Below are 14172 nucleotides of genomic sequence, written 5' to 3'. Positions count from 1 at the left end.
TGAGATCATTGTAGCCAATAGTAGAAACTCTTACCAACTGCAGTTGGTGCTGGTCAAGGCTTTTCTAAATAATTTTCTTCAATAACACTTTTTTAAAAGAACCCTGAATATTGCCCTTGTAAAACAGAAAACTGGCTAATCTTTCTTTGTACAGAACTGAGCTTTTATAATTGGCTCCTATTAAGAATGTCACAGGCTATTGAAGAGCATTGTGCATCAAAGATAATCTGCTGGTGCAGAAGCCGTCACAATTTCTCCCTTTAGCACAGCACAAAAGATACCAATCCTGCAGCAATTTATACACAGGGAACTTGGGAACTAATCAGTGGAAAAGTTTTGTTAATGGATGAGTATCGTGGATCAATATTAATTCTCAAAAGGTACCTGAAAAAAATTCTCAGGAAAAACCTGAGGCCTGGAATGAAGGACTATTGAATGCCAGGATCCATGGCCTCAGTGGAGACGTTTTCTGTTGCCTATTAAAATTCTTCTTGCTTCTTTCTAAACCGTCACTGTTCTGCATGTGCCACCTCTCCATGTGCAGCACTCCCATGGAAGCCAGCTGCCCTTCCTCTGCAGGGCATTTAGTTAAAGGAGTTGCCTAAATTACCCCAGAGCAATCGTTCCTGACCTACAGCAGTTAACTCAGAGCTGAGCGTTTGGTGCTCGCAGTTTTGTGCATCTCACAACCACATCACCTGCTCTTGCAACTTTCCTCCTACCACATCACCTGCTCTTGCAACTTTCCTCCTAACACACGCTTAAGCAGATGCTGGATTTAGTTTAAGACCACCTTTAACAGTGGCATTACTTATGGACAGCAAGTTCAGAGGCCTCACACAACTGGAAATGGAAGCACTTGCCTGTGCTAATGCAGCTGTACATCCAGGCTGGTGTCACTGGGGAAGGCATAAAACAACATCCAAAAGAACCTGCTGGCCATCCAAATGTGAACTCTTCCAAGCACTTGAACAAGATGGGAGGTGCCCGCCACAAAGCCTTGGCCTGGCCCTTGAAGTGCTGTTCCCTGTCTTTAGAGCCTTCCTGCACTACTTTCCATGGGATGCTCTCTTACCACTCCCTCTCTTAACACTGTGACCCAGTAAAGCCAAACAGTCTTGTTGCATCCCAGAAGTGGATGCTACCTGCTGACAAATGAAGGCATCCTTAAACCTCTCAGAAGAATTGCTAATAAACTGTAGAGAGAAGGAACATTATCTAAGGACAGAAACACATGGCCATCAGCAAAACAAAAAATGGTTTGGTTTGGGTTTTCTTTTTTTTTTTTTTTTTTTTTTGAGTCATGTACTTCTTACAGAAGATTGGGCAAATGAGTTTATTTTTGTTTCTTTCCATTTCTAGAATGAGGACAATGAGATTGTGCTACCTTACAAAGGTCCTATGCAAATTAATTATTCAAAGATTTTAAGGGGCTGTGACAAAAGAAGCCTTAGCAGTTATAATTTATGTATTCTCATTGTAAGCGAACCTTCCCCTTTTGCTTTTATCTGAAGGGATCCCAACCTCTACTGGATTATCATCCCTGCGCCAGGGTGCAGATAAGACACCAAATGGTTTTCATGGGTGCATTCATGACGTCCGCATCAACAACGAGCTGCAGGATTTCAAGGATTTACCACAGCAGTCACTGGGAGTCCTTCCTGGCTGCAAATCCTGTAACATCTGCAAGCACGGGATTTGCCGATCCCTGGAGAAAACGAGTGTGATTTGTGAATGTCACCCAGGCTGGATGGGCCCTCTGTGTGACCAGGAAATTGGAGATCCATGTCTTAACCACAAGTAAGCTCAAACAAATGCTGATGGGAGAGCAAAAGCTTTACAGCTAATGCATATTTCACATTTCATCTTGCAAAACCACATCTGACTGTTTTTGGAGGTGCTGGGTCCCCACATGAGGCTATTGACAGTTGTGAGTCAGCATCCACAGCATCAAGTTCCACTTTGTGTTCGGATGTTGCTTACTCACCAAAGGAGCTTGTGGTTCTGAAGGAGCTCAGGTGTTAATGCTGCAGGTCATACCTTCAGCTGTGACTCTACACATTAAAATACAAAACCTCCTGTTAATGGGCATGGCTTAACCCCAGGAGGTGAGTGCCTGCACAGATCCAGAGCAGAGCTGCCTGTGAATGGGAGGTACACGTTTTAGGGGTTTTCTTCCAGCAGCACTGGGCCCAGTCTTCAAACTTACTCCCTGAAGACCATTATGCACTCCAATGTGAGCAGCTTTAAATTTCCCAAATAGCTGACTTAAATATTACACTTTGAAACAGCCCTTTAAAGTGCAAGTTTAAAGGATGGCATGGTGTTGCATGTGAAGGGAGCGTGAGTGTAAAGTATTTACAGTTCAAAGGCTCAATAACCACATCTCCATCAGAAACACGGGATGAATAGCTTTCTTATGGCAAATACACAGGAAACAGTCCCGTGCAGAGCAGCAGGCTGCATATTTCCATGTTGTTTCATAAGCAGATGGAAGTACTTTTGGTTTAGAAGTTACTTCAGTTGCTGTCTTGGAAGGCGCTTTTCACGAGCACGTACTTTTGACAGGTAAATTGATGCAGTGAATAATCACTCTCAGAAATTTAACCTGGCAAAGGTACCATTTTAAACTTGCTTCTGGTTCTAATTCTGCAAAGTACTGAAGCCTGTGGAAGGTGTTGAAAAGCACCTGACAGTTTACAAACCAAAGGTATGAAGACCCAAATGTTTCCTTGAATTTCCAATGTCAACACAAAGCTGTTGTGGTTGGACAGAGAAAAAAAAAGGGAGTTCCAGATGTTTACATGATGAGGGGTTGTTCCTCTCATAATCCAGAGAGGGTAAGGCAATCACGGACACAACCCCTTGCTAAGGAAAGTATCTGTGTTATTTTTAATGCTTGCACACTCTCCCACCTTTCCTGGAATCACTTCAGCCTTCTGGAGCTGTCTCCTTACAGCCATGCCTGGTGTATCCAGGGGAGTGTGGAGTGCTGCTGGCAGGTGTCTGCTCCAACACCCACAGGTTAATCTCACTGAGGAAATGCACCTGTAAAGATCAGGTAACCTCTGAATCGTGGGGCAGAAAATACTGCTTTATACAGACTGTGACTCCCTTTATTACAGTGTTTTGCATGTCTTCACCTGACTGAAACTGCTCTTATAATTTGTCCTTTTTAGTTCAAAGATTAAAAATTAAATGTACAAAAATTCAACATAAACAGGGAATAATTTTGAAGTACTAGAAATGAAATAAAAATAAGAGAGACATAGGTTTATGTCAAGTTATGTTATGCCAAAGGTTTATAAGCCCTGAGCAGTTTTTCCTCAGCTGGAGAGAGTTGCTTTCCTCCCTATTCTCAGTCCATTTCAAGTCTGTCCCTGTCCCAGCCAGTGGGGAGGGTGTCAGAGAACTTGCTAAGGATCAACACCCCATCCTGTGGTACTCCTCGGAAATGCCAAAGCTCGCTGCAAACCTCAGGAGCCAGGGAACCCTCGAGTACAGCCGCCCGCTGATAAGCCTGTGCATAGCTTTGCCACAAGCACTTTCATTTATCACACTGGTTTTCATCACCTGATATTATTTGTACAGCAACTCTGCTCAGGAAGCCTGGGCATGCAGCTTGATTGTTGGCACTTAGTTCCACGTGCTGATGCTGTAAATGTGAGCTGTCTTGTGTGGATGCCAAGCCTTGGTCTGTGCCCACAGAAGAGCCTAATGTTTTCCACTTAGGTTCACAAATTCTAAATGTATTCTCTGAAGGTTATCCAGTATTCACTGAAAACTCACAGTTTTCTCCAGAGTGTTTGACACTGAGCTGCTGTTTTTGAATTAGAGTCCTGGAATTAAATGGGCAGAAATGCCAAAATCAAACATTTCTGGGAAAAGGAACTTTCACATCTAGCAAAGACCAGCTCTAAATGCTTCTGTTTCTCCAGGTGTCTACATGGTAAGTGCACGGCAGCCGGCACTGCTTACACCTGTAAGTGCATGGAGGGCTACATGGGCATGTACTGCGACAAGAAGAACAATTCCTCAAACCCCTGCAGGACTTTGAAATGCAGCCACGGGCAGTGTAAGGTCTCGGAGCATGGGGAGCCCTACTGTGAATGCGACGCTGGCTACAGCGGAGAGCTTTGTGACAGAGGTAGGCTTCGCCCAGGGCCAGGAGCTGTGCTGCTACATTCCTGCTTTACACCTAATTTAGAGCTGCTTTACACCTCTCTTCCCTGCCTCTCTGACTTGGGGGGGATGGCAAATAGTAGAAGATAAAGCTAAGTCAGCCTCTGCAGAGAGTCCAGGGAGAACAGAACCACACAACAGTAGGTAGTTACTATCACATAGAGAAAGCAGAACATGTAGCGAAAAGTTTTACTCTCTGTCTCCTGAATCCTCAAGGTTTGCTGCTCCCAGGATTTGGGTGAGATGTTTAAAGAAGAGGTTGTTTTGATCCCTCAGCAAGCAGGGATCAGTTATTTGCACTGCTGGGAAGGGAGGTCTTATGAAGGAGTAACTGCTCACCTGAAGTGGCGTGAAAGATTCTCAGCTCACTCCTTCAGATGCAGCTGGGCAGGTTTCCAGGGGAATCCCACAGATCATGCTGGACTTTCTTACGAGGGCAGAGGCCCAACTCTTCTGCCCTGACCTGGAAAGACTCCTTGGAAACTCACTGAGTTTTAACTGCATCCTTTCTGCGTTTTTTTGTTCCTGTACAGAAGGAAGGAGCTGGATTATATTATTTTCATTCAGGTTGTGCCTTTCCTGTGAATGAACCACAGACTTTCCAAATTTTACACATACACATCACCAAAATTTATCTGGCTGCTGCACAGGGACTGCAGAACAGCACAGACACTCTCAGGTATCCCAGATCACTAGTGTCACACAGAGCAGGCTGACCTTTGCTCCGGAGAACCAGACATGGTAAAACTAATTCTTATTTTGCAGGAGTGTTGCAGGACTCAAACACTCAGCATTCATTAAAACACTTCCAGGCTGCTGATCAAAGCCAGCAGGCCTGCTTGGCCTCGGCCTTGCTCCGGATATTACACATTTGTGTAGCACAAGCTCTGTTTTGGTGGCAGGTACAAAGCAATAAAAGATTAAGGTCTTTCTCATGCCATCTGTTTATTTTGAATCACATTGAGAATACAGGGCTGCTTGCTGATGTGCAGGGAATATCCAGCAAAGTAGTTACCACGCTTTTTTCTCCTTTCCATCTCTGTTGTCCCAGCAGAGAACCTCTGCCAAGGAGACACCATTCGAGAAGTGGTCCGTAAGCAGCATGGCTACACATCGTGTGCCACCGCCTCCAAAGTGCCGCGCCTGGAGTGCCGCGGCAGCTGCGGCAGCAGTGGGCAGTGCTGCGTCCCCCTGCGCAGCAAGCGGAGGAAATACTTCTTCCAGTGCGTGGATGGCTCCACCTTCACGGAAGAACTGGAGAGACATGTGGAATGCGGCTGCTCAAAGTGCTTATAAGCCATTCTCCAGTCTCTTGCCACTTTAATCGACTCAGAAGTGCTAGCAAAATGGGACCTATTTACTTTCAGAGTGAAGAAGAAGAAAAGAATTATTAAGTATATTGTAAAATAAGCAAAAAATAGAACTTATTTTTATTATGGAAAGTGACTATTTTCATCTTTTATTATATAAAGTATCACACCACTTTGGGTATATGTATCATATAGTGAGCTATTTTTACCATGAAACTTTTTTAACAGTTGTAAGAAAAAAAAATTCAAAAGCTAAAAGGTTAAAAAAAATATATATATAAAGAAAAAATAGCCTAACAGGAGGAGAGTGGGGTGACTTTAAGTGTATGCACAATGAACAGACGTAAAGGTGTTCCAAGGACCCGCCACCGGACTGATACAGGCTGAAGAAAGCTCCGAGGCGCTGGCTGGGAGTTCCAGGTGAGGAATCCCCGTGACCAACTGCATCCAGGCACCCGGAGAGCCTCCCCAGCCCCTTCTCTTCCCAACACTGCCAACGCTGGTTTGCTCCTGTACAGTGGCCTCGCTTGCTGTTCGTGAACTGGTTCCCTGGAGCACACAGGCACTGCCGTAGCTTGAGGCTAATTACATTATTTGACTATTGTAATACTATAATACATTTTTTGCTGTGTATGTTGTATTTATCTGTGTTCACGTTATATTCTGCAGCAACTGTATCTATAGAGCACAGGCAGCTTTATCCAAAAGAAGGGTGCGAAGGGAAAGGAAGTGGAGAAATTTATGTTGCTTTGGGTAATTTGGGGGCAAAATGTGAAATAAGTGCTAAGTGATGCCTAATAAATGACATAATACTTTTGTGTAAACTCCTCAGCTATGTTATTTCCCAAGTTTGTGCCTTCTTGCTCCCAGTCTTGAGCCCTTTTTTGTATATGAAATGTAAGGAATGCACTGCTACATAGTTTATCACACCTTGACACTTTAACTTGCAAAGGTTGTAAAGAGAATGAAAATTCCGCAGGTGCCAGAACGCGCCTGCAACGTATCAGCTTTTACTGCCACTGTCACTTGAGCCACGGGTGTGAGCTGGGCTGTGGCTGCTGCTCAGCCACACGCTGGCCCTGAGCAGCTGCCTGCCTCCCCACAGCCTTCCGAGCGAGCACAAGTTGCACTATGTCCATGTGAAGGTATTCAGCTGACTCCTGTCCGCCCCAGCAGCGCTCTCCTGCCCCGGGAGAGGTGTCACAGCTCCACCCAGTGCAGCCTGACCAGCTCAGCCAAAGCGCTCCGTGTCCTCCACTTGTGCCCCTCGAAGGACCCACACTCACTTGAGCTGTGTTCGGAGCAATTGCTGAGTAGGAAATGGAAATCAACGCAGGGATAAATTCTCACTGTGGATGTGAGGGAAAAATTGACTCTGGGAGTAAGTTTGATTTTTGAAGGGTTTTTATCAGGGCTGCCTTTCCGAGTCAGGACATACATGCAAAGAGCACCATGGATACCTTGAATTTTCTCTTACTGTAAGTTTCAAACCTCCCCATCAACAACTGTTCTATTATCTGTGTAATTTCTCTCTTTCTCTAATGGAGTAAGTATTATGATCCTTTCTTCAAGTTCTCTCTCTCTAAGAAAGGTAGTCAGAGATGTTTCCTAGCAGCCATAAAGTCCTTCTGGGAGTGCTTCTGGTCTCACCAAAAGGCTTTCACATCAGGGGATTCAGCAAAGGATGAGTAGGAAAGTTGACTCAAGATAATGGGACTTTGATTTCTTTTGGGCTTTGGAAGGATGCACAAAATGTAACCCTGCCATGACAAATAGAAATGTGTATTTCCCACTAAAGCAAAGAGACTGTCTAGCTATAATACAGCCAGAAAGCTGTAACATGCTAATTGTTCTTCTGCTATGTCAGTCCCTCCTTAACTGCAGCAGTTCATTCATATTTCTCTATTACGACCAGAGCAATGTGAGCAGAAGGGACATAACCAATGTAACAGCTATCTCAAAAAATCATCAAAATAAATATCAGTACATGGAGCTGGCAATCAGTGAAACATAAAACAGTCAGTAGTTAATGTGCCAGACTCTGATTGATACATAACAGCTCAAAAGCCAGGCAAAAACTAACCCTGGTTGCAAGTACCATGGACTGCTTTTTGTTTTTAATATAACATCAGCAGCTCATAGCACCTGGGGTTCATGGAGTACGACAAAAATCACCTAAACCACAACCTACATGTTTCAAAAATTCATGCAAGTAACTGCAAACACTTGTGCAAATATGTGCCAGGCACACTACTACCATTAATGTTTCATTCCTGCTTAAAAACATTTTGATTTCTAAAGAAGCAGCTGCTGTGGTGTAAGGCAGAAGAAATCCAGCCTAGCAGTGGCTCACCAGCCCTCAGATTTGTAGCCACTCGACTGCCAAGGCCTGCAGAAACACAGCCCCTCTTGAACCTGTCCAAACCTGTGTTCACTTTGTCACTTGAGCAGCAGCACTGTGAGAAAGAGGGTGACATTTATGGGTGGCCTCACACCTGCTGGAAGGTGCTTTGAGAGCAATGGCCTGCCAAGGCAAAAGCCATCAACATCTTGTTAACACATCACTCTGGGATTTACTTAAGCCAAGCCTTGCAGCAAAGTGACCAGCAACAACTCAGCAAGGCCGGCCCTGTTCCTGGCCCTTTTCTGTCATGGCACTTCAGTGTTAAGCATTGGGATAAAGAACTAAGAAAATATCTATTTTGTAACCAAATGATGCAATTTTTGTATGCTTTTAGGCAGCACTTGCCACTGGATAGTGATGCTTTATGTCCATGATTCTCTGACTTGCTATAGAATTATTTTATGTTAAGAAGAAAATAAAAAGCATTCAGATGTGCCAAAAAGCGTGAGGTCAACTGAAGTGTAATTAGCTCTGAAAGTTCCTCTGTAACCTGCCTAATGTTACAATAGATTTCAAGAACTGTGGGTACAATGCAGTAGTTTTTACCTCCAGAAAGTTTTAATATAAAGTGAAGAAAGATGCTTACCCTTTAAAAATGGCAATGCAGACTGGTGTGAACTGATGTATTTTATTATTAGATTCTCATTGTGATGTAAGTTTAAATAAATTGTTGGGTTATGGAAGATTGTAACACTTTGTGATGCAGATTATTTCTCTGTGTATTTGAGATATTGAGTCCAACCTTCATTGTCCACGTGGTAGTTCACAGGAAATGATGGGGGAATTACAGACATTCCTCTTGGACAAAATCGAAGAACAGCTGTAATTAAAGGTGGTATGAACAGTAGTTACAAATTTTTATGGCATCACAGTCTAATATTTTAGGAGTCTTGTATGCACAGGCGAATTAAGCCACATAGTTTTTTATCCTGGGCATTTTCTTTAATTAAATACTTTATTTGCTACATTTTTTTAACTATTTGAGAAAGGCCTGCAGCAAAAACACACTCATTAATTTATGTTAGAATAAATGAAGAAATACTGGGAATGGAGCTGGAGGAGGTAGGGCTGAGGAAATGGAAGTCACACAGCCAACCATGGATGGAAGAGATCCTGGGATGTCTTGACACACATACACTCCAAATCTGCTGCCACACCGCTGTAGCTGATTGTTATTGGTGACCCAGCTGTAACAGACTTCTGCTGTTCATTGCATTCCAGCCTTACCATAGAATAAAAGGAAGCTCCCACCTAGTCCTCTGCCTTCTCTCACCCATGCCCCTGTGCAACAGTCACATATTGCTAATTATGCTGCAAACTATGGCTCTTAAGAGTTGCCTTTGCAGTTCCATGCAAAACTGGTGACAGCAGTTAGCCAATAAAAACACTCAACCTTAATGAGCATCATTAAGTCTGAACTATGAAGGTTAATTACATAATTGTAGCAGATGGCAGCATTTTCACCTAAAGCAAACCCAGCAGAACCCACTAAAAAAGCTAGCAGGGACGTGCTCAAAAATGTCTGGTAGCAGCTGCCCTGGTTTGCTCAACAGTTTATTTGTACTGCTCGTGGCTGTGCAGCGTGGGGGTCCCTGAGCAGCACTGAAGGAACTGCAGCCCGAGGGTACAATGCTGCTGTTTGTGCTTCTGCTTGCAGTGCCCCAGGTATCTCCTTTCAGCCACTGGTACGTGGCAACCAATGCTGGGAAATGGTCTATCCCATCTTCCTTTCTCTTTGTGTTTTCTAGTGGGCAGGGAATAGTTGGATGGAGCTGCTACTTGCACAGTGGTTGGCCGTGGAGTTTGCATTGTCCTCTGGGGTCCTGCCACTTCTGGTCTCTGTGACCTCTTTTAAGAGTTTCTACTCCAGTTTCTACTCCAGCTCACACCAGGCAGCCCCGCTGGACAGGCAGAGTTGGCTCAGGTTTGCCAAACCCAAGGTGTTCCCGATGCCTTGGTTTAAGGCTCGGCGAGATGTCACGCTGGATCACTGGGTGGCCAGGCCGGTATCGTTCTGTGTGTGCGCTGAGCCAGGATGTTTCCCAGGATGTTTTTCAGATGTTTTTCAGATGTTTTTCCAGGATGGGCCCTGCAGCTCTCGAGGACAGCGGAGGTGAACGGGATCCGCCACCAGGTGGCGCCGCAGGGCGGCCGGTCCCGCTCCGCTGGGGCGGCGATGGGATGGGATGGGATGGGATGGGATGGGATGGGATGGGATGGGATGGGATGGGATGGGATGAAGTATTTCGGCGGAAAGGGACCCATAACAACCATTTGGTCCAACTGTCTCAGCAACTCGGGGCTGACGGACTCACAGCCCGTTGTTGAGGGCATTGTCCAAATGCCTCAAGCACTGCCAGCCTCCAGGCTTTCCACAAAAAAATGCTCCCTGACATCCTGTATAAACCTCACTGGTGCAGCATTGAACCATTCCCACACATGCTGTCTGGATCCTGGGGAGAAGAGCTCAGCACCTCCCTCTCCATGTCTCCTCCTCACAGGAAGCTGCAGAGTACAATGAGGTCACCCTCAGACTCCCTCTCTCCAAACTAGACGAGCCCGGAGTCCTCAACTGCTCATCATGGGATGACATGAATATGTGATACACAGATTTTCTGTAAAGTTTTAAATAATAAATGTTCAGGTTTTATTGATCCTGAGCCATCAACTTCCTAGCACTGTTCACCTGTGAGGACAGGAGTCCCTGCTGTCCCCACAACATGGTATGGGAACACTATGGGTTTACCCAAGAAACTAAATGAACTGGCAGCAGAGGGGTGGCCCTGCTGAGCCCCAGGAGAGCATGTGAGACCTGAGGGTGTCCAACACTTCATCAGCACCATCCCTGGCAGCAAGACAAGGGCTCCATGTGCTGGCATATGGGACAGCTTGTGCCTATTCCCTGTGGTAGCCTCAGGACAGTGGCCTGACGTCAGTGTCACACGGCTGCTGTTGGTTATTTCCATGCTAGCACCTTATGGAATAACAACTGATTCTGCTGTTTCTACCCCAATTCTGCTGCTGTTTGCTTACACACACCAAGGCAATAGCACTGTGTGCCTGCAGAGTTCATTACCCAGCAGGGCTCTCCGAACTGGCAGGCGCGCACCCGCAGCTGTGATACCTCTCGTCTGTGAAGAAAGCACAGCTGCTCCTCCGAGCATCTTCACCCTCTGAGAGCCCTGCAGGCAGCAAGAAACTCTTCGGGCATGAACGGAGCACACAGGCAGTACAAGCAGTACCTATTAGTGTGAGGAGCTTATGCTTACCCCGTGACGCAAGGGGCACCCCACAGTCTCACAAGCAGGAGGAACAGAGGTTGCTGCGAGACTTGCACAGCTTTGTATCTTGTTCCTTTTTGATCTCTTGACCTTCTCCTGTCCCCAGGCTTCTGAGCTTTCAAAGTACAGTGATGCTCAAGGTAGTCTGGGGATGACAGTGCCTTCTCTGACTTGTCTATGAGGTTTGTCCCCACGGCACAAGGATCACTCCTTTTCTGTAAAAATAATCTTTTATGAGGCTGTGTCTTACCTGGGGAGGAAAAGTACACATCCTGCCTCCAAAGTGTGGGAGGGAGCAAAGTGGGTAAATGAGTGCTCAGGGGATAGCTCAAAACTTACAGGGAATCAGGCCATTTTCAGGGGTCCAGCCTTCCAGCAAATCTTCCATCAGCAGCACTTAACTAGCTCCTCTGCTGGAGGAAGGGTGTTCGGACTGATGGTGTTCGTCTTCCCAAGTCACTGTCAGATGTGATGGAGCCCTGCTCCCCTGGACATGGCTGAACATCTGCCCACCCATGGGAAGCAGTGAATTCATCCCTTGTTTTGCTTTGCTGGCATGAACACCTTTTACATTCCCAATTAATCCAAGAGTTTTCTCACTTCTACCCTTCCAGTTCTCTTCCCAATCCTTGGTGACAGGGGTGTGAAGGAGCGGCTGTGAGGGGTTTGACTGCTGGCTGGGGTTAAACCTCAACAGGCAAATGCCTCAGCCCTGCCTTTGACACTTCTTGCAGAGCAAGGTTACAGGAACCAAATACCACAAGGTAATTTAGGTGGGGACTTTGCAGCACACAAGATAATATCAGGCTTTCACCTAGCATGTGATAAAGAGCAGGCACAACAGGCAGTTCTTATAAAGCAGCTTAAATTCCCTTAATTACACACCAGCATATTTTGCATCACTTAACCTGCCCTAGTTTCTCCTGGTAAAGCACTCATTGAACTGTTCAGGAGTGGGGGAGGATAATATTTTACTATGTTGAGGTAAACACCAAAGTATGATTTACGGCACCAACACACAGACTAAGTTGCTCACACCAATAAATAAATGAGATTCTTATATAGCAATGAAACAATTTTCATTTCACCCCAGTAATACTGATTAAAAGAAAGTCCTTGCCTTCAGGTACATCATTCATATAGAATCTTCTCATCTGGTTTCATTTCCCAAAGATACTTTGAAGTACTTTAGGACAGTAGTTATGTAAGAGTGTGTGTGTGTGTGTGTGTGTATGTACACATTTGTATTTATATAGCAAATCATACATTCACCTTCAGATTTATTTATTCTTACTTAGAGGCTATTCCAAGCAGTGGCTTGACTGACATACAAATAACTGCAATCTAAAAGTGCTCACAACTTGCAAATCAGTTGCTTTGCAAATTAATGAACGTTCTGAGCCTCTCACAGGCCCGTGTTAAACTTCCGGTTTGAGCTAAACCTCAGCTCTGAGATGGACTGAAGATAGCTGAGCATTGATCTCAGTTTTGTTTTCTGGGGTTTTATTTCATGTATTCTGTCTTAGCTGTGACATTCAGATAAAACACTGCAGCTTATTGTGAAGAAACAGAAACTTCAGATTTGCTGATCTTGCTTTTAACTGAACAGTCCTTAGTTCATTAATGATCATAGAGGCCTTTATTTATTCCCATTTTTCACATGGGGAAATGAGTTATGAGGGTTTGCTTGATACAATAGCTTGAAGTGGGTATTCAGTGTATTAAAATTCAGAACTTGCTCCTAAAACCCATGCACCAAATATGCATTTTTGTCCCTGACAGAGTCAGTGGCTGGGAAAGCAGTCAGTGAATCTGCATTGCTGGAAAGGAAGAGTTATCATTTCCTCAGTGAAAGGCTGGGTCAGGAATTTTTCCGCCTGTTTCAGGAGAGCAGGAATCAGACAGCTGTCAGGGTGTACACAATGTTTTTTCTTATTTTTCTGGGTTGCATGTACATATTTATTAGGAACACTTCCCAGGGATGGCATTTCATTTCCTCTAGAGTTAGAAGGTGTGTAGGAAACATAGTCAGAGTGTCAGTGCTGAAAAAAATGCCTCAGAATTAAGGTAATAAAAAATCTCCCTGCAGATCCATTTTCCTCAACCCCACCAGAGATGTCTGCAAGACACCGGATAGCTCATTTTACACCAAACATTCCACGCTGCACAGTCTGGTGACAGGCAGGAAATTAAAGACTCTTTTCCAATCACAGTGTATATTTATGAGCAAGTTAACTTCCAGGTAGCAGCTAAATTCTTGTATTTCCTAACATGTATGTAAATGCTTGTGTTTAATGTTTCAATAATAAACTACATTACAGTGAAAAACCACAAAACCACACCAAAATTTCCTCACTTTAAGAGTAACACACGGGAATTTCCACAGTTACATGTAGCTTACAGAAAGAGACGTTCTGCAGCCTTGCTAATACACTCTGAACTTCCTTTAAAAGATGAGAATAAACACTTAGAAGACTTCAGAGTAAGTTTTCCAAATACAGACATTTCAGAAAGGAAACATGATAAACGGGAGAGGGCATCCACATGAATATTTCAGCTTTTTAATGTAAGATTCTGGATTTAAATGAACAATAAATATATGACAGGTTTTTCATGTTTAGGAGCAGTGGGGGAACAGAGGATGAAAAGACATGGTTCCTGTCCATACCCAATAGGTTCATGAGTAAACCCCATGCCCAGAAAATTGAGCATTTAGTCTTTCCTTGGTTTGTGAACGGTTACTTCAAAAGAGACTTTTGCCAAAGCTAAACTCCAGACACAAAGAAACTTCAGCTTCCAAGACGGAGGTTATGCCCAAATCCTCCTCCTACACCAGAGCTCTTAGGTTCAACCTAGGTCACAGCAATTCATCTATAATTACATGCCACTTTTATCACAAAAGAGAGGGAAGAAAGTGGAAAAAAAAGCACTATGAATTCTTGCTAGAAAGCCCAGAGTCGTGAGCATTAGGCGGAGACCTCGCCATGTCCTGCCA

The 14172-nt window shown here is 44.5% G+C and overlaps 1 protein-coding gene across 1 annotated transcript in view; it reads left to right on the top strand.

The window, feature by feature from the left end:
- The window catches only part of SLIT3 (slit guidance ligand 3), a gene marked incomplete at both ends in the record, with an annotated part of 466119 nt that extends 460641 nt beyond the window's left edge, over nt 1-5478 (top strand). The window contains 3 exons of the mRNA XM_082291121.1: nt 1515-1800; nt 3939-4147; nt 5237-5478. Coding sequence (XP_082147247.1) covers nt 1515-1800; nt 3939-4147; nt 5237-5478 — 737 coding nt within the window. The remainder of the gene's footprint in view (nt 1-1514; nt 1801-3938; nt 4148-5236) is intronic.
- Nucleotides 5479-14172: the final 8694 nt, after the last annotated feature.

Source organism: Coloeus monedula, assembly GCF_965178545.1.
Source record: "Coloeus monedula genome assembly, chromosome: 15".
NCBI classification, from domain to species: domain Eukaryota; kingdom Metazoa; phylum Chordata; class Aves; order Passeriformes; family Corvidae; genus Coloeus; species Coloeus monedula.
Note: the sequence above shows the minus strand (reverse complement) of the source record. Positions and strands in the feature narration are given on the sequence as shown.